At 36.3% G+C, this 22442-nt stretch overlaps 1 protein-coding gene across 2 annotated transcripts in view; it reads left to right on the forward strand.

Annotated features, from left to right (window-relative positions):
* The window catches only part of IL1RAPL1 (interleukin 1 receptor accessory protein like 1), a 1300731-nt gene that overhangs the window by 257965 nt on the left and 1020324 nt on the right, over window positions 1-22442 (forward strand). For both annotated transcript variants that reach the window (XM_075263837.1, XM_075263838.1), the window contains exon 2: window positions 9530-9635. In XM_075263837.1, coding sequence (XP_075119938.1) covers window positions 9554-9635 — 82 coding nt within the window. In that variant the 5' untranslated portion in view covers window positions 9530-9553. The remainder of the gene's footprint in view (window positions 1-9529; window positions 9636-22442) is intronic.

The raw sequence follows: 22442 nt of genomic DNA on the forward strand, positions 1-22442 counted from the left end.
GCAGATACAAAGATTTAATATTGATGATCTAGTATTGATGGCCTATCCCAAGGATATGCCACCAATATTATAAATACTTCAAGACTGTGCCCTATGCAGCATTATCCATGTTGCCAGCAGGGTGCCAACTGCAAATCCACAAGATGGGGCAACTTTAACTGGTTATACCAATGACATCATATATCAGGATTACAGGGGGAAAAAAAACATATATCTGAATTTATAATTGACTCTGATTTTTACATAACTTATTTATTCTTATATTTGAAGGAAGACATTCACATTGTGCATGTCTGATTTGCAGGTAGTATAGTATAAAGCAGAATCACTTTCAATCAATAAATTTTAAAGAAGACCTTTCATGTCCTCAATGAAAGCCAAGAGTGTGCTGAATTCATGTGCCGCGGTGCTGGAGATATTTGTGCTGTTAATTACGGCACCGATATCTCCCCACTGTCAGAAGGGCATGACTTACAGCCTAGTATCATCATGGGGTGATAAGTAACAACCCTCTCTGACAGTACAAAGCTGTGTTAGAGTACAATCAAAGAGGCCATTCCATACAGCCCAGCGATGACGCTAGGGTATAAGGCCCACCCTTCTGACAGTGGGGAGATATTGGTGTGGTATTAACGGGACCGATATCTTCAGCACCAGGACACATACTGGGAAAGCCAACAGTCGCACATTGATAAGGACACAAAAGTTCCTCTTTAAGCTATACTGAATCTTTTCCCATAAAACTATAACTGTAACATCATGCTTTTAGGTGAGCAGTTTCCTTTAACTAATCTTTACCAAAAATTACTGGCAATGTGAAGATCATTGGAATTCTTTCTTTAGACCATTTTTCATTTTAGTTTTTAATACTTGGATATTTAATACTCTAGCGTACTAGTGTACTCTGGTTTGAGAAAGTAATACATAATAAAAACACGTGTGGTCCACAATAGTTATAGCACTTAATGCATAATATTACACCAATGATCTTTATTACCAGACTTCATAAATACAGACTTCATTCATTATAAAGTAGACAGGTAATAATAATAATAATAATAATAATAATAATAATAATAATAATAATAATAAATATATATATATATATATATATATATATATATATATATATATATATATGGTAATATTGGTATAAAATAAGATTGTTTGTTTTTTTTAAAATCCTTCTCATTTATTTTGCCTGCTGCATATATATAGAATAACTCTCATTGTATATATAAAAATTCACATACGACAACCCAAACACCTATATCATTTGTTGTAGAAATACAATTAACATGATTTATTGGCACTTTTGTTTGCAGTTGCTGCTATGTGAGACCTTAAGCATGTGTTTCCGCCTTATGCAATAATGCTTAGATGTTCAAATATTCAGGATAAGGACTGGGTTATCTCATTAATTTTACAAAGCTCTGTCACTTGGTGAATCATGAATGTAGCTGAACAGTACAAACACAGCGGATTTCCATTCCAAAATGCTTACTATTTTCTACAGTTTATATGGCATTAAACAATAGTATGCAGCTTGGGAAAATGGAGCTTTATCAGGCAGAAATATGTGAGCGCTTAAAGGTGCAGATAAGAGCAGAAGTTTTTTTTTACGTTTGTTGTAATTGTAAATTCCTCTTCTTCTGTCGTTCAGTGACTGTGCTCCGGATTTTATTAAAGTAACTTTGTCTCTGACTTTGATGCCAACATATAAAGCCCCCCAGGATCTTACCTGATAAAATGCAACACATTTTGGAATATGCTAGTTACAAAGCTGTGAATAGCGACAAAAAAAATAAAATACTCGATTCTCTCACGTAAATTCAGACAATCCCTCACTGACAAAACAGAATCAGTCCTGGAGTATTTTATTATTATTATTATTATTATTATTATTATTATTATTATTATTATTATTATTATTATTATTATTAATTCTGTAACCCTTTACCCGTTTTTTTTTTTTTTTTTTTTTTTTTTTTTTTTCATCTCTGATTTTTCCTCTGCAACTTCCAAAAGTTATTTTTTTTGTTTACAGAGTTGTATTAGGGCGTAGTTTTTGCAGGACAAATTGTACTTCCTAATGGTACCATTTCATGTACTTTAATATTACATATGATGTACTGGAAACTGGAAAAAAAAAAAGTGGGTGGAATTTGAAAAAAACCTACATTTGTGTTGGGTTTACTATGCAGTCAAAAACACACGTTAGCTATATTTTGTATGTTGTTACGATTACAGCGATACCAGATGTATATAGACTTTATGATTAAATACCTTAACAACAAAAAAAAATCTTTTGGTATTCTGAGTCCCATGATTTTATATTTTTTTCATATACAGAGCCATTTAGGGCATCGTTTTTTTTGTTTTGTTCTTTTATGTGGATTGTGAGCCCACGTAGGGCTTACAATGTACATTTTTCCCTATCAGTATGTCTTTGGAGTATGGGATGGAAATCCACACAAACACAGGGAGAACATACAAACTCCTTGCAGATGGTTTTTTGCCCTTGGCAGGATTTGAACCAAGGACTCCAGCGCTGCAAGGCTGCAGTGCTAACCACTGATCCACCGTGTGGCCCCCTTTAGGGCATCGTTTTTGTGGGAGAAGTTGAACTTTTTATTTTTGCCTTTTTTTAGGGATTTTCTGTCTTTTTAATAGCTTTTATTCAGTTCTTTTGGAATTTAAAACAGAAAAATATATTCTGGCTCAACCATTTTGATTTTTTTTTTCCCATTGCAGCGTTCTCTGTATTGGATAATTATATTTATAATACTTAATATTTCAAATACAGGGATACCTAGTTTATGTTTGTTTGACTTATCTTTTGTTTCTTGGTATGTAGGGAAAAGAGAATTTGGATTTTTTTTTTTACAATATTTTTTAAAATATTTTATTCCGTCCCCACTAGGAGTCATTACAATATACTGCAGTACAACTGTGTTACAGACCATCCACTTATATTATAAACTGAAGACAAGCTTGGGAAGGGCTCCCACCTGTCATGGAAACAGACTTCTACCCCCAAATCTAATTTTGAGAGGGTTTGATGATCATTAACATGGAACTTTCCAATCCCCAATCCTCAGAAGCCTTGGCCACATTTGGTGGAGATATCTGAAGGGTTAATGACCGCATTAATCAGAGAGAAGACTAATTACGGGTTATTGGCACTGGCTTAATCTGTATAATACATCAGAGATCTGGGGGACATGAGCCCGATCTGCTCCTGAGAAAACCATATGTAATGTGCCAACATCCACCATACTTTTAGGATTGATGTCAGCATGGCGTTATAGGGAATGTGCAGCCTACATTTTCACGAATTAAAACCACATCCTTTTGAACTATTTTTATTTTCTGGTTATAGAATTGTAATTCTATTTTCTGTACATGGCTATGGGTCAGCCATCTTGTATAAGCTGTGGTGACTAGCACTTTAGAGATTTGCTTCATAGCTAGCACTGATGTTTGGAAATAATGTATAGGGGCAGAATTATTAAACTGTCTACGGACAAGGTCCCATATAGTCAGCTGAAGTGAACAAGCGCTGCAGAAAAGACCATGGCAGAAACACAGTGTTTTTTTTTTTTTCTGCAGCACTTTTCCTCTGTAGACTCTATGTCACTATTATAGCTATATAGAAAACTCTGGTGTTTCCGTAGGTATAATTGACATGCTATGATTTACAAAAATGCGTTGGGTTTTGATTAGGGAATTAGTCAGAATCTCTTTTCTTTTTTCTTTTCTTTTTTGGTAGAGTTGGAAGGGACCTCAAGGGCCATCGGGTCCAACCCCCTGCGAGTGCAGATTTTCCTAAATCATCCCAGCTATATGTTTATCCAGATTCCGCTTGAAGATTTCCATTGATGGAGCGCCCACCACCTCCCGTGGCAGCCTATTCCACTCTCTCACTACCCTCACTGTCAGAAAGTTTTTCCTAATGTCTAATCTGTATCTCTTTCCCTTTAGTTTCATCCCATTGCTTCTTGTACTTCCTTGTGCTAATGAGAATAGGGTAGATCCCTCTGCACTGTGACTACCTTTCAGATATTTGTAGACTGCTATTAAATCTCCCCTCAGCCTTCTCTTCTGCAAACTAAACAATCCCAGTTCTTTTAGCCGCTCCTCATAGGACATGGTTTGCAGACCTTCCACCATTTTGGTTGCTCTTCTCTGGACTTGCTCCAATATATCGATGTCTTTCTTAAATTGAGGCGCCCAGAACTGTACACTCATCTGCTTTGCAGGTACTGTAAAATGCTGTGGCCACTTTTTCAAAAAATACACAATTTTCTCATCATGCATTTCCTTTAAAGGGACTATACTTGTCACTTCTGCCTTTCTACGAGGATCAGTAATTGATGAAAGGCCCATGAAAGTAACCCAGTGCAAAAACAACCATTGACAACTGATATTCATAGAAAACAATGCAAGCCTGAAAGCTACATAAGGAAAAGTAATACAATAGAATCTAAGCTCTACCAACTGAGGTATATCATAGATATTACATATAGAAAGAGTATGGGGCCACACAGTGGCTCAGTGGTTAGCATTGCAGCGCTAGAGTCCTGGGTTCTAATCCTGCCAAGGGCAAAAAAACATCTGCAAGGAGTTTGTATGTTCTCACCGTGTTTGCATGGATTTCCAACCCATACTCCAAAGACATACTGATAGGGAAACATGTACATTATGACCCTATATGGGGTTCACAATCTACATTTAAAAAAAAAAAAAAGAGCATAAATTGGGGTGTTTTCCTTATCTTGGTTACCACAATAGGAGAATAGTAGATTGAACAATATGTCCACTATGTTGTATCAATGGGTATATTGGATTAAATTCCATAATGATACTTGTTACTGAAAGCCAATAGCTTATATAAATATGAATAAGGGGTTGGGGGATTTCTTTTAACCCTTGCCGCTTTTGCTGAGAGCGTGACTCACTCGGCTCTTATAAGACTGCAGTGCAGGTAACATAATGCACAAAATGAATCATCTTTTCCTTTGCATCATTCACTATGACTTTTCCTGTAGGTGGAATGACACTTTAGTCATTTATCACTCAATTTCTATAAGGGCTTGTACACCGAGGTACTTTTTAAGGAATGGATCTCTTCATAACCTTCATTTAAATATAGTTTTTATAGCAAGTGAAAAAAAGCAAAAGATGAATCATATTCAACATCCTAAAGAATCAACATTGTTCTAGTCAAGTCCTAATCCTGGAGGGAAACCAGTGGGGTATAACTCGGAGATATTGATATAAATCATCTCTGATGAGAAATTTGATTTCTGGAGGTATTGTAATTTATATTTATTGAATTACCTGGTTGAAGATGGAAACCATTTCACACAGCCCACAGAAATATTATCATATTTATAACTTTGAGTGGCAAGTAACTGTAACATATGGTGTATTATAGAATGTCAAATTTCAGATGACCTCATTTTTCTTGATATTTCGTAATAACCCCTCTTCGTTTAATATGCTTTTAGATCTCTGCCCATATTGAACCAATAGTAATTTCTTCTTTTCAATGTTATCTCTCCTATTGTGGAAACTTTCACCATTTATACCATTGGGAGGAAATTGGAATCTCATCCCAGTTGATCTATCTTCCGAAGATGAAAGTCTACTCTTTCATTCACTGTCCCCGAATGAAGCAGAAGTTACTTTCACATGCTGTTTTAACATTGTCAGAGAGTTCACGGATGCCCCAGGCTTATATATCATGTTTAATTTGTATGTATTACACCATATAAAGCTATTCTGCTCTCATATTTCTTATTCTTCTAGCTTTTCTAATTTTAAGACTAAAGTAAAAGATAAATTATATAACCTGGAATAGATGCCTGGCATATCAGTAAGAACTAGTAATTATAAATTATCATCTTTTATAGGTAGACACTGGGAATTCTGCAGTTTTATCATCCTCCAAATTCTTATGCAAAGCTTAGTAGCCTGAGAAATAATTATAGCACAGTATGAACCATTTTTTATTATAAAAAGTAAAAAAAAAAAATACATTACAAAATATGTTTTTCCCCTATTGAAAGAGTATGAACACACAGTGCCTTAACACCTTGAAATCCATGGACGCTGTTTGCTAAACTTAGAAGGTTATTTTATTATATTTTAAGATTATAAATAAAGTAAAAAAACTTCTACTAAATTAAAAAATATGGTAAAGAGTATTATACAAATTTTAAAATGCAAAGTACTCAAGAAATATATTTATTATTAGTATTATTAGTATTATTATTATTATTATTATTATTATTAACAACAACACTAATAATAATAATAATAATAATAATAATAATAATAATAATAAGTATTTTTCTTCTTCTTCTTCTTCTTCTTCTTATTATTATTATTATTATTATGATTATTATTATTATTATTATTATTATTATTATTATTATTATTATTATTATTATTCTTTTTATTTATATAGCGCCAACATATTCCACAGCACTCTACACTTTTGTCATATATGGGCTAATCTATAACTTATTCTAAATTAGAAGAATATTAGAAGTCATGCAGTTTGGTGACTTTATAAAACAATGAGGCTGGGGTCTTATACATTTACACAGATGACACGGTGACTAATAATATTAATACTATAGTCTACAGTAGGTGACACGTTATTTCTTATAATATAGACATCAACTGCTGCAGAATGTTTTTGGTAAGAATACAGCGAGTTACATGTCCACCATTGATTGACTGGCATGATCGAGAAGTCTGTAACATTTGACATGTGTATTATTATATTCCGCTTCAACTAGGGCATAGGGCCAAAATAGACCAAAGCAGAGGGATTACTAAACGTCAGTCAGTGGTTGACAAATGTGATCCGTGATGGAGTTTTTCTGCAGTTACAGATAAGCAGTGTTCATATAGCACCACTCATCTATTTATAATAATCTAATTCTGACAGAAGAATGGATTGTCTAACAATCTACCATATCTATCTATCTATCTATCTATCTATCTATCTATCTATCTATCTATCTCCTATCTACTCTATCTATCTATCTATCTATCTATCTATCTATCTATCTATCTCCTATCTATCTATTTCCTATCTATCTATCTATCTATCTATCTATTTCCTATCTATCTATTTCCTATCTATCTATCTATCTATCTATCTATCCATCTATCTATCTATTTATCGTATGCACCAATAATTTACTCTACACATTAATAATTGTAAATATTATTTAAGATTTTGCTTAATAATTCTAAATCATTATTTAGTCTTCCATAAGGCTTTCATAAAAGTTAGCTCATTAACAAAAAAAACTCTAGTGATTTTTTTCACTCAATGTATTGTCTGAAAGACCACTCCCTCAATATTAATCTCTGTCTACTCACAGGATCTTCCTTATCCTGCTTTTAACTTTCACCCTTCAATAAGCCATATTACACACAGCATGACCTATTTTTTCTTGCATGGGTTTTTGTGTGAACTGGAGGTCTCTCTGCTGCCTACAGATACCAATGAAAGCTACCACATGACCTCAGATTCATCAAAGTCCCATCCAATGTTATTCTGCCCTACCTCTTCTGTGAGAATGCATCTGTACTTCTCCTCTAGCCCTCACAAAATATGCTTCCTATAGCCCACTTTCTCACATACTGCCTACAGTAAGGTCACCATTAGAGATGAGTGAGTACTATTCGAAATGACCATTTCGAATAGCACACACCCATAGGAATGAATGGAAGCAGCAGGGCACATAGACTTAGCCGCTTAACCCCCTACGTGCATGCTATTCGAAACGGGAGTTTCGAATAGTACTTGCTCATCTCTAGTCACCATGCTTCTATTACCTGCCTCAGTGTTATCAGTAGCAGTTGCTGCTGTTTTCAGGAATTGTGCTGACATAATCCTCACAATGTAAGGTATAGTAAGGTCAGGTCACTATGCTCATCTTTACCTTTTCCAGTGTTATCAGCAATGGTTAGAATAGCTTTTGAGATTTGTGGTGACATGATCCTCAAAGTGTAAAGCACTAAAGGTAAATAATATTATTAGCTAAGCAGATCTTTCAAAAGCAGAAACTAGATATGGCTACATGTACTGGACATGGATACTGGTGATATACATTTGTACAGATACTAGACATAGTTATCGTTAAAGGGGTTTTCCGGGCAGAAGATCTGTTAGAGCTAGTACCGGGTTAATAAGTATACTCATATACCTTTAGCAGTGTTTAGAATGATTTCTGAGTGTCTCTGTCAGCTGCTACTATCCTCTGCCTTTGTGTTCATAATGTTAGCTTCCTGCTTTGCAGCTTCCTGTGTAGGTGCTACACTATTTCCCTCACACTCAGCCCCCCTCAATCACTCCATTACAAAACCCTCCCTGTCTCACTAGCTTAGTCCCTCCCACCCTCCCTGTCTCACTAAGTCTAGCAATCTCGCCCATTACTAGCTCCTCCCACCCTCCCCCTGTCTCCCTAGCTCACCTATTCTGCCCACTTCTAGAAAACAGGGCACAGGTAGGCTTGGTAAGTATTGATGGGGATAGGGAAGGGGGAAGAGTAATGGTGATGTTAGGTTTCAGAAGCGGTGAAACAGAACATCACCAGATTATCAGAAAGTGTCCCTGGGGTGATCACATGACTGCTCCAGGGATATGGGCAATTGTAGATTTTTTAAATTGAAGTAAATTAGAAGTTAGGTGGAGGGAGGGAGTTTAGTTTAGGGGTTAATTCTCAGTTTATCCTGGACAACCCATTTAATAGACATGGGAAATTGGTACAAACATCAGCAATAGCAGATTTTGAATCTAATTTGATAAATAACTTGTATAAAAAAAAGTCACTTTAAAAATACTTAAATCAACGAGGAAGATCAGAGGAAAAATTTACTTTATGACCAGACATGTATGGCTTCCAACTATTCAAACATTTCTGTAATGGCTTTGGATTTCTCCATATGCATTGCAAAGGCATTGAAAGTCGCATTAGGTGACTCTATAACCTGTTTGTATGAACTGTTGAATAAAATTTGTGTTTAAGCGGAGAGATATAGCTTTCATTGTTATCAAATAATTTTACATTTTCCTGCCTGTTGTGCTATAGTAATAAGCCACGTCTCAGCAAAATAAACCAAAGAAAATAAAAGTGGAATTTTGTTTTACATCTCAAACCACCTACTTAAAGGTATAATAGGTCGCAAATTTGTAAGAACAGATCACAAATGTATATGAGGTTTTCCCATCTGTGTCCTGATGATCCAGTATTTTACTTTGCATTCAGACAGGACCATCAGGTAGTTTACCTTCTTACTCTTTTAGTAGAACTTTACAGTCTTGTGTAATATTTTATTATGTATATTTGCATTGTCTTCTTCCGCTCATTCTTCTGAACAATCCAACAAACCAAAACAAGCAGATGAAGTAAAAAATGTCAAGGTGTATCTGACTTTATTTTGTTGGCTTGTCTGGTAGTTTTTAATATTCACTATGTAACAAAATGTTTTTCTTTTTCAGAGACCTGTTTTTGAGAGTTGCAAGATGAAAGCTCCTATTCCACATTTGATCCTCTTTTATGTTACCCTGGCACAAAGCTTAAAAGTCGTTACTAAAAGAGGTTCTGGTAAGTGTTTGTTTTACAATTTTTTTGGTGGTCGTGACATTGACAGTGACGTCCAAGGTCCCATTTAATGTATATGTGTTTACTGCCATGTTATAGACGACAGAACTGCTGATTACAGAATGGTGATCAATATGTAGCTATTATTAATTGGAGAAGGTTCCTTATACAGTAGTTTGTGTTTTGGACTCTTCATATTTCATGAAATGGTTTTGTGGTTGAGGTTACTTGTACATATGTAAATTCTCTGTCAGAGCGAGTCTCAGATTTTTAATTAAGTAGAAATTTGAATGTGTAAAAATTTAATTTGTTGAGTTGTTTTTTCTATTGTTGGTCTAAGGCTGGGTTCACAACAGCATTGGCTCTCAGTACGAGGATTCTGTTCCCCTCTCCGCATGAAAAATGTAGATAGAAAAGCGCAGCAAGCAGTGATTTCTCTCTGCGTTTTTTACCCTTTTTGGGTGGAAACCGAACAAAAACCACGTGGACCCCATTATAGTCTATGAGGTCTGTAGGTTTCTGTGGGTAACCACTTTTTTAAGTGGATAATGTTTCCGTTCTGAAAACCCAAATGTAAATGTGAACCTAGCCTAAGTTGGCTTATCGGTATGTTGGTCCTTAACTCTTGATAACAAAGTTGACAAACTCGTTTTTACATACTGAAGATAAGATATGGCAAAATGACTACTGGTAACAGAAATAGTATAAATATGGGTGAATTATATAAAAATGATCGTCATGTTTATTAGAACTTAAGCACACATGCTATTTTCAATCCCATGTGTATATATTAATAGCTCATACAATACATGCTATAGTTTTTATAAATTCACCCCATTGCCCCCTAATGTTTGATATTTTATGCTTGAGCAGTTTTGTATTAGCAGAAATGCTGGCACTTTGTATCTGGACTCCATGTTGTACCATAACTTAGCTCTAAAGCTAATGATAATGTCATATACCTTTAGTAGTTAGAAGCAATGTCACAATAGTACTTATTTTATTACATTATGTTATATTATTATTATATTTTATCCGATTAAACCTATTAAACCTTTAAACGCATTACGGAATCAGTAGACTGTGTTGGAAAATTCAGAAGGGGTTGGTTTAATCCCTCTCTCCTAATGTTTTTCTATGATCTATTCATATAGGAAACTTGTTAGTTTTCTTACTACAGTATACAATACTTGATTTGTCTTGCATGTTGGGCATTGTGCTAGTAGAGCCAAGACTCACACCTATTGTAATGCATGAGGAAAACAAAAAAGTTAACTCATTTAGAAATTGATGGCAGTGAGTGACATATCTCTAAAAATTTGGGACAGGGCCATGTCTACCATTGTGCAGCTACCCTACTCTTTGTACTACAGTCTGTAAGTGGTAAGTGAGTAGTTGTTTCCAGCTGTTCAACAGTTCTTGGTCTTCTTTACAGGAATTTTTGTGTAATAATGCACCAAATGTTTTCTATTAGTGAAAGGTCTGGATTACAGGCAGGGCAACTCCGCACCTGAACTCTTCCTCTGCAAAGTCATGCTGTTGTGATGGATGCAGTATACAGTATACAGGATTATTTTGCTGAATTCTGCAAGACTTTCCCTGAAAGAGACATTGTTTGGATGGGAGTATGACTCTAGGATGTGCAAGATGCCCATGCTGTACACACCATTGCAACCTCATACATTACAGTGATGCAGACTTTTAAACTGTGATGGCTGAATGGTCCCTCTCTTCTCGGGTCAACAGGACACAGCATCCAAGGTATCCATAAAGAATTTCAAATTTTGATTTGACCATAGAACAATTTTACATTTAGCCTTAGTCCATCTTAAATGAGCTTTGGCCCAGGGAAGACAGCAGCCTTTCTGGATGATGTTGATATTTGGCTTCTTTGCATGATACAGCTTTCAGTTGCATTTGTGGATTTCAAGGCAAATTGTGTTCAGAGACAATGATTTCTGCTTTTCTTCATCCAAAATTGACTGCTGATATTGTCCCTTGTGCATTTGGATTTCCCTAAATCTTTTCATGATATTATGCACTGTAGATGGTGAGATATTTAAAATATATATATATATATATATATATATATATATATATATATATATATATATATTTTAAATGTAGATTGTGAGCCCCACATAGAGCTCACAATGTACATTTTTTTCCCTATCAGTATGTCTTTTTTTTGGAATATGGGATGGAAATCCATACAAACAAGGGGAGAATATACAAACTCCTTGCAAATGTTTTTTTGCCCTTGGCGGGATTTGAACACAAGGACTCCAGCTTTGCAAGGCTGCAGTGCTAACCACTGAGCGGTGTGGCCCCTATATATTTAAAGTATTTGTAATTTTACACTGAGGAATATTTTTTTGAATTATTCCAAAATTTTTAGACTGTTTTTCACATACTGGTGCACCTCTCACCTTCTTTGTTTCTGAAAGACTCTGTCTCTCTAACATGCCTTTTTAAACACAGCCTTGTAACTTAGTTGAAAATTGACCCTCCAGCTGTTACTACCACTTACTTTGTAGCTTTTTGTTAACTTTATCTCAACTTTTTGATGAGTTGCTGCCATCAATTTCTAAATGTGGTAACTTTTTCAAATTAAATTTAAAAAATATCAACTTCTTTCAACTTCTGATATGTGTTCTATGTTTTAATGTGAATAATCTATGATTCTAGGAGATTTAAAAATCAATGCATTCTTTTTTTCTTTAATTTTACACAGCACCCAAATGTTTTTTTTTTTTTTTTTGGTGTGTAATTGGGGCTGTACATGCATTGTCATAGGAGAGAGAAATATGTGTTGTGATCATTGTTTCCTATTCCATTACTGGAGAGACATATCCTATTTACTCCATTCTGCAGAGCAGATAAAACTTTTTATTTTTTAGGAATTATTAACTCACTATGCAGTAAGAAGTGAACCTACAATGAGTATTCTTGCTCAGAGACCATAATGCAAATGGATAGGTCAGTACTTGTACCAAAGTCTATAAAGAGGTTTACTAATGCTTTATTATTAGGGATCAGCAAACTAATTCAGTTTGAAGCAGATTCCACCCTGATTTTCCAAATGTTTCAGACTTGACCTGTACCCCATATTTTTAAGGTTCATCATCCATCAAACACTACTATACTTTGGGGACTCCTCAGATCCAAAAATTAAATAAGTGGAGGCCCAAGGGAGGTGAGTAAAAATAACAAAGAGCTATGCTTACCTTTACTCACCTCTCCAGGGCATCCTCATAACATCTGGCTGTCCCTGGTTGTCCTCTTCAGGCCTCTTAGGACTGAGGGTTGAGGTAATGTACCCCAGGGTTCCTGCTGAGTCCTGTGATTGGGCCTCAGTAGTCATGTGGGCCACGCTGACATTATGACATTGGATTAACTCTAATCTCATGAGGTTTGCCCATCTCTAGTCATTATCTATAAAGAAAACCAGAGATTGTACTGTGAAAATATTACATATTAATAATATGATTTGCAACTATATTGGTATCTAAATAATAATTTGGTAACACCTACAGTATACGGTTTACTGAATCTAATCAATGGTTTTGTGTTATTCTCTTCAACAGTGTTAATTGTGTGTGATTCTGGGTGATATGTGGTTTTCTTATTTTATGCTGAGTTTTGCTTAAAGGGCCTCTATCAGCAAAATTTTGCTGTATGAGCCCCACATATGCATGAATAGCCTTTAAAAAGGCTATTCAGGTGCCGCTAATCTTATTTTAAACCCCGGTCCCATTTTAAAATAAAACTATAAAAACATATATGTAAATCATACCTGAGCATGCACGGTGGGCAGTCCTCCACGGTCCAACGTCATCTTCTGGCACACCTACCTCTTCTTTCTTCTTGCAGCGATGCCTTCAGCATCCTCTTCTTCCGGCGTGATGGCTTCAAATCCTGCGCCTGCATAGTAGTGCTTCCCTCCGGAGCGCTACTGCGCCGGCTTCGGTGCTCAGGATGCTCAGTTTCCCTTACAACCTCACGAGCGTACTGTGCATGCGCAGTACGCTCGTGAACTGACATTGCTAAAAATGGCACCGAAGCCTGCGCAGTAGCGCTCCAGAGGGAAGCACTAGTATACAGGCGTGGGATTTGAAGCCATTACGCTGGAACAAGAGGATGCTGAAGGCGTGGAAGAGCCGGGATCAGAGGGCGTCGCTGCAAGAAGAAAGAAGAGGTAAGCATGCTAGAAGATGATGTTGGATCGTGCATGACCGCCCACCTTGCACGTTCAGGTATGATTTACATATATGTTTTTATAGTTTTATTTTAAAACAGGATGGGGGATTAAAATAAGATTAGTGGTGCCTGATAGTCTTTTTAAAGGCTATTCATGCATATGTGGGGGTCATACAGCAAAATGTTGCTGATAGAGCCCCTTTAGAAAAAAATAACTGAACAGCGGCATAAGCAAGCTTGGCAATATTAATCTAATATATATATGGATTTTGTTGTTATATTGTCTAGTTGTGGTCATATGTTTTGGTTCATAGCACAAAGTAAATTGTAAATGCATGTAACCTTAAAATATGCTGTGCTAGTCAGTGCTAGTTGAATGTGCTTATTATGTACAAATAAGGCGTCACATGTTTATTCTTTTTCTGCAAATCTTGAAAAAAGCAGGTTTTTATGAATGTTAGACTATAATGTCAGCATTATATAAGCAATAGGAAATAAAAAAAAGAGAAATATATGTTAAATTGGGTTGACCATAACAAATATTAATTCTGAAATACAATGTGCACTGTATGATGAGACTGCTTATATAAGAGGCAGTTGCAGTTAATATTGTCCCTTCCATGTCTTAGAAGTAGTCATCATTACTATAATCTTATGACCACTGCATCCACATCTTTCCCTTTATATGTAATGCTCCATCTATTATTGACCGATTTAATGCAGGTACAATTGTTAACCACTTCCAATGGTGCCATTGCATGTCAAGATTACTACCAAAGCCTCAGATGCATTACTTTTAGAGCCAAAACCCATAATCCTCTTCCAACAGACTCCATTATATCTCTATAAGCCCCCCTTTTTTTGTATGAAGTTTACAGAACAAAAGAGTATCATGAACAATTGGAAAACATCTTACAAAGGTATTTCCCAGGACAATATATCAACTTAACATGATGCTGTATATACTGTAGGTACCATATGGCAGCCCAAAGAATTCCCACAGCTCCTTAGTACAAAACTATAGGAAATCTGTGTACATCAGGTCTAAAAGATTAAATCAGACATAATATAAGTAAATTGTATAAATCATTCCTTGTAGATGAGAGACATTTATTACAAACTCTACAGCCTTTATAATGTGTTCAATAACATGTATATAGGGTTGAGCTGATCTTGAGATTTCAAGATTGATTTTAAAATCCGATTTCCGATCATTTTTCAGCTGATGCCGATCGTGAAATTTGCTCGATCGCTGATCGGGATCCGATCTTTCCCGATCCTGATCGCTCAACCTTAGTCAATGCTTCTCTATGGGAAAAGCCAGTTTAAGGTTTGAGCCGATCTTGAGATTTCAAAATCCGATTTCCGATCATTTTCCAGCCGATCCCGATCGTGAAATTTGCTCGATCGCTAAACGTGATCCAATGTTTTCCGATCCTGATCGCTCAACCCTACTTTTATATATTCCTATAAATGTTTTTAAATATAAGGTTCATGGTATTATTTAATCAAAATTAGCTATTTATTAATAAATAATATATTCTATATTAATATATAATAATTATAATAATATATTCTATAATATATAGAATTTATTATATATATTCTCCTATATCCATGCTGCCGGTATCAAGGAAGGTCAAGACACAAATGAAACTATAAATAATGTTTTAGGAAACTATTTTAATAAGAAGTTATAATAGAAAAATAAAATATTTTCTCTTCTTTTTTAGTATTGGGAGAAATATTAGCAAGCATAAACAGAGAACGAAATAGCTAAAAGGTGACGTAAAGGAAGTTGTTAAAGTAGTTCTTGAAATGCTTAACATTTAATATTTCAGCATTTCTAATATTAGTCTAAGTATTGTTGCTGCAAGCGGAACATTGTAAACATAGAGCAGGGTAAGCACAAGGAATTCAATCTCTCCATGACTTTACTGCAACTCATTAAGCTGCTATAGTCTACTTTATATTACACCATAGCTTATTCTTCATAGAAAAGGAATCAAAGAGCAAATATGAATTTCTGCTCTTGGATTACTGTTAGTATCACGAGTGACCTGGTGCCATGCAGAAGCTGAATAACACCCCTTAATGACTGGCTACCATCTTACAGTGGCTGTTAAGGATTTTTTTAGGTCATTCCAGTACTGTGGTTGTAGTTGCAGTTTTGGTTAACTCTCAGAGACAGCTAGGCACCCATGAGACAAGATGGTTATGTGCTTGTACCATTTTTGTTTTCTTGATTACTATATACAACATGTTCAATAAAGAAGCAGCAGGACTTCTAACTGCACTAGCATAGGTTAATTTTGGACAGAGTTTGAATACAACTAATTCTGAGTGCAGGGACTCCTTCTGCAGTCACGAAGCTCAGTCACAGCTGAGGTGAGACTGGAGGAGCAATATTGTTAAAGAGGACCTTTCAGTTCATCGGGCACATGCAGTATTATATACCCCTAGAAAGCCGCCCGAATTTCCCATTATGTGCCCCTGGTGAAAAGCTATTGGTGCCATTACCGTACCTCTTCAGTGGCAGAAGGGCGTTTATTACAGTAGAGTGCATAGTGCTGTACTATGAGAGGGGGCGTTCATTAATGCTCAGTGATGACGCTGAGTGGTGAGACCCCCCCCCCAGTACTAGTCTATGGGCGAGTACTGTCAGGAGGTCGGGGGGCGTTCCTCACCACTCAGCATCATCGCTGGGTGGTAAGGAAGGCCCCTCTAACAGTATAGACTCTACGTCAGGAGAGGCGTTCCTCACATCCCAGCTAGACTGTCGGGGATGCCCTTCTGACAGTGGACAGAGATAGCAGCCGAAACTAACAGCACCAACATCTCCAGCCCGGGGGCACAGAATGGGAAGTCTGACAGTGTGCCTCTGTCACTGAAGAGCTATAATATTGGCACTGATAGCTCTTCACCATGGGCACATAACAGGAAAGCCAATGTAATACCGCATGTGCCGGAGGACATGAAAGGTCCCCTTTTTAATATATGGGCAGGGGTAGAAAATAAGCACACAAGGGTTAATCGTGATCATCAGCTGATGACTACAAATAACTTTTCCTCCAGGATCCCTGCACTACAGTAGTTAAACCAGGGTCAAGATGTAACTCATATGGCTCTGGTCTGCACTGTAATGTAAAGTAGTCAAGAGCTAAACAATAGCCTATTCCTCCCTGTCCTTCACCTGCAGCACTTCTAGTTAATGAGTTGGTGATGGGGAGGGGGGTTGGGAGGACAGAATGGAGAAGGAACTAAACAAATCCTAGCTCAATAGCATACCTTGCCAATTTGCTTGGTGATAGCTACATCTGTATGGATTCTCGTATAGAGTTTCTTTCTGTAATTTAAATAAATGAATTAGAACTTTATATTTTTTAATGATGTTTACACAATAAAGATCCAATAAGCTAAATGATCAAATTGTTAAAGAAAAATAATACTAAAATGCAACAAAAAAATTACTAAATCTCCTAAAAGCTCAAAATCTAAAAGAAAAGTATGAATTATAGAGAGTTAATGGAAAATAAGCTATTGGGGCCTTGTTTTTTCTATAGTAATACAAAGTATAAAAATAATACATGTGCATTGTATATAATAGAATCTATGAAGCATAATGACAAACTTGTGTTTGCTTTAGTTCTGTTTCCATAGTAATTGAACTAACTACTTTTCTCATAGTTTGTTGCCATGGTTATGTACAGTACAGTACGGTTATATTGAAAGTCTGAAATGCCCTCGAACATTCATTTCTGCCGTTTATGACAATGACTATGGCATTCTTCTTTAGATGACCCAGAATTGTAGTAAAGAGCTAAGCCTTTGCCATTTGAATTCCCTTATCATGTGATTCAATGTGTGCTCCATAAGATGACTTGTAACACAAATGGTCCAACTAACATATCGCCTTTGTTTGGTTCTTAAGGCAATTCTTCAGTGAGATTTAGATTTTATAGGAATAGGAAGAAAGGAATCGGAAGAAATACCAATCCACCAATATAGTTATTCGCTGTTGACCGCTAACTGTGGTATTGTCAACGGCTTAGATTCAGCACGACAACAGATCAGTGCAGCTACTAGCCAACATATTCATTGTTTATTCTTGCCCATGGAGACATTCAGGGTTGAGCCGATTTTGACTTTTCAGGATCGATTTTGAAATCCAATTTCAGATCATTTTTCATTCGAACCCGAACTCGATCCCAAATCCGTTCCCAATGCAAGTCAATGGGATTTTTTTTACTAATCGAAGATTGGATTTTAAAAGCAATCCTATTCACTACACTGCATGGAGTCTAACAATTGAATGCTTTAATTATTAGAATCCACGCTGTGTAGTGAATTTTTTTAATCACTAAGTAGCCAGAGGATTTTTTTTTAATCCTCTGGCTACTTAGTCCCCCCTGGTGTGCACTTACCTGAAGAGATGGCTTGTCTGGTGCTCGGTGTTCTTGGTATTCTTTGCCTCGCTGCCCCCAGGTTAGTGTTTAAAGAGCTAGGAAGGCGGGGCTTGTAGCGTAAGAGAGTGTGGGCGGGAACAGGGTGGGGAGCTGTGACGTCTCCCCTCCCAGTACCCACCCACACTCTCCTAACCCACCCACTGTCTCCCAACCTGGGAGGCAGGGGCAGCGAGGCGAAGAAGAACGAGAAGACCGGGCACCGGACCAGCCATCTCTTCAGGTAAGTAGCTACTAGAGATGTTAGCTAGTCTCCTATTAGAATGAATGGGAGACTAGCTAGCAAAGCATTGTGGGAAATGATCACCGATCTCGATCCCACCTAAGAAGATCATGTTCGGGATTCCGATCGCGATCGTGAATTTTTCTCGATCGCCGATCAGTATCCGATTTTTTCCGAACACGATCGCTCAACCCTAATAGTCACCAAATTTTCAAGATACTTTGTATAAATGAATAATACAGGTGATTATATATTTGCAATAAATTTTATCAGAGTAAAAAGTTTCCTTGTCCTTTCCTTTCTGACTTCTACTCTAAAAATCCTGATATATTAGTCATGAAACAAACTGCAGGTCACACGATGTGTCTATAGAATTTTATGGAGAAGGAAGAAGGAAGAAGTCAGAAGATGAAGAGATATAATAACAGATACACAGGTTTAGTGTTATACTGGAGCTAAATAGGAGGTTTTTTTATCCCAACCAAAGTACATTATTCACATCAGTAGAAGTCAGCACTGCATAGTCCTGTGTGATCCTAAACCTGAGTGAGAGAAGCAGTAAATAAAGCAGATTATTCTCTGCTTACTGTGCGCAGTTTATGGCAGCTAGTCTCCAAACGTGGGGAAGATTAGCAGCAATGTCAGAAAATATTATTTCTCTAAAAAGTAGTTCAGCAGATTTAGAGGAAAAATGTATAGTAAGTGAATTAAAAGCATTAGTAGACTTTCAGACAACTTTTGATTTTCAGGCAGCTTTTGTGTTATTAATAAATTTTGTAGAGAAAATGAGAGTGGGAGGGGTCAATTCAAATGGCTATATCTTGGGCATTATAACACGGATAAATTTGCTTTATATAAATTGAGAATCTCCTTTTTCATATGACGCCAAAGCCAAATTTCTACGTTTCATAATACTCAAGATATAGCTGCTTGAAGTGACCCTACTTCACCCTCATTTTGTCTCCATTTCACACAATTGTGCACCATACACAATGAAGAAGATAGGACACTGGCAATAGAGAAGCAAGGGAAAGGGACAAAAAATGTTGAATTTCACAGAAACTAGCCAAAATGTGTTCATACTGTATATTACAAATTGTATTAATGAAACACATATTGAAAGAAAATCAAAAGTTGTCCAAAAGTTTAGTTATGCTTTAAACATACCTAGTATATACACATGGCTATATTAAGATAAAATGGAAATAATATAACGGTAGACTATACGTACTATGTGGCCTTTTTCTACCATTGTATGTGGTTCTATGTTTAAATGTGTCTTCTAATCTCCTTCTTTTTCCTCTTCCTCTTCTTCCTCTTCTTCTTCCTCTTCTTCTTCTTCCTCTTCTTCTTCCTCCTCCTCTTCTTCTTCCTCCTCCTCTTCTTCTTCTTCTTCTTCTTCTTCTTCTTCTTCTTCTTCTTCTTCTTCTTCTTCTTCTTCCTCTTCCTCTTCCTCTTCTTCCTCTTCTTCTTCCTCTACCTCTTCTTCTTCCTCCTCTTCTTCTTGCTCTTCTTCCTTTTCTTCTTCCTCTTCCTCTTCTTCTTCCTCTTCCATGGTGATGTACATTATTATATTAATTCCATGGTGCTTTACATTTGAGGGTTTATATACGGTAAAAAAAAATATACAAAAAAAAAAAAAATAATACTAACAATGACCGACTGGCACAGTGTAAACCCTTGAGGGCCTTGCCCGCAAGGGCTCACAATCTGTGAGCAAGGGCTTACAATAGTTTTACAGGCTTTCTTTAAGAAGAATTGCAAGCTTTATTTATTTATTGATACTAATCTGACTATTACAACTACTACTGGTAACACTTTTAATTAAAATAATACTACTAAGTACATGATCACACTGAGGAACCGCAGAAAGTTACAGGCTACAGTAAGTATGTGGCAAAGTGGTATTCATTTTGTATGAACTGCAATTCCACTACCTCTGCTACAAAGCCTTGCCTTTTATACAAGTAAGCAACATCAACTACAGGATACCTATTGCTAGTTACATAAGCAGTTTTCCATTTGCGGTTCTCCCCAGGTGCCGGCTGGCAGCTAATTTCTGTGCACATCCGAGCTCTGGCATGGTGGCCTACTGATACACTTTCATGTTCAAAGTTTTTAGTTGACCGGTACATAAAGCAGGTTTTCAGATCATCTTTCATTAATCTTTTTCCGCTAAACCAAAATATAATCAACATGAAATGTTTTCATCTCATTTCAGCTCCTGTTTGTGCAAATGAAGTAGAACACATTAATGCAAAAATGTATCTTTTCACGAGGCTTTTTTCATCTTTGAAGTATGTTTCAAGGTTGCATGAAAATTGCCCAATATCAATATTTTTTCAGCCAAGAGGTGTTCTTTGCCAGACTTCTGCAGCTGGCTATTCTTTCTGCCAGCAATCAAGTCTGGCAAAATATAATTTCAGGCCAAATTTATTTTAGGCTTTATTTCAACTAATTTCCTCATTAATATATTAGTATGTTGTGGTAAAAAAAATAGTAATCACTGCTTTACCCACAGAAAATATATAATAGTCTACTGAATTAGTCTTCCTCCTATCTTCCATATTGTACAAATTTTCATGTCACTTTATTTATTTATTTATTTATTTTTATATTACACAAAACCAATCCGTAGCTGTCCAGGTCTTCTTTATCTATGAGGTTAGTTGCTAAATTTGAAGGTTTTTTTTAACCCCTTCCTGCCGATGGCATTTTTTTTTTTTTTTTTCGTTTTTGACTTCCCTCTTTCCAAACCCCATTACTTTTTTATTTTTCCACTCTCAGAGCTATATGAGGTCTTAATGTTTGTGGGACAAATTGTTCCCCATGATGCTACCATTAATTATTCTGTACAATGTACTAGAAAGCTGGAAAAAAAATCTTGCTTGCTCCAGGTGCTGGCGATCCCCAGAAAATGGTGGTGCCCATGCGCCACCATGAAAATGGCACTTCGGTCAGCTTTGACAAAGGCGCCAGAGGGTTAATGCCTGTGATCAGTGTGGACACTAATCGCGGGCATTAGCACAAGGTTTCTGCTGTATAAAACAGCAGACACCCAGCAGCTATGGTGGTCATCTTTAAACACCCAGCATCTGCTGTACTAGTACTTGTTGGGAAAGGGGCTAAGTGTTGGGTATTTTGTCAGTTGTTTAGCCACCATTTGTCTTAGTAAGCATATAGGTGACAACAGGAAGTTTTATCTTTTTTTTCAATATTTTTTTATTTTTTTTTTTTTTTTTTTGTAGATTGTGAGCCCCATATATGGTTCACAATGTACATTGTTTTCCTATCAGTATGTCTTCAGAATATGGGAGGAAATCCACACGAACATGGGGAGAACATACAATCTCCTTACAGATCTTGTCCTTGGCAGGACTTGAACCCAGGAGTCCAGCCCTGCAAAAATGTAATGCTAACCACTGAGCCACCATACTGCCCTGTTTTTATGCAAATTTTAACACTCACATAGATATAATTCAAGACCCAGACAAACAACATGAAGGAAACAGGAAATTTATTAAAATTACTTCTAAAATGAGATCTGGAGTCTGGGGTTACTATGTGCAACCCCTCCACTAGTAAGTTCTTTTTTTTTTTTTTTTTCATGTACTAGTTCAGATATATATTCTCTTGACTAAGTACAGTATTTAGCCTTGCATACTTAATAATATCATATAAATAGCATCAATATAGATAACATGTCTGTGGCTAGCTATATCAGCGTATCAGCAATAGCAGTCATTTATATTAGGCAGCATTCATAATCATAGAGTAAGTGCATCTTTTTCCTCTAACATGTCATTTCCTTCATCTAATTCAGCATGGCTCCAATATACTGTGGAAGAACCATTGGAATATCTTTTTGTGTTTAACAGATAGTTATTCCCCAAAGTGATATACAAGCAAGAAGAAACAGCAATT

This window comes from Leptodactylus fuscus, chromosome 2 (genome assembly GCF_031893055.1).
Source record: "Leptodactylus fuscus isolate aLepFus1 chromosome 2, aLepFus1.hap2, whole genome shotgun sequence".
In the NCBI taxonomy this organism is placed as follows: Eukaryota; Metazoa; Chordata; class Amphibia; order Anura; family Leptodactylidae; genus Leptodactylus; species Leptodactylus fuscus.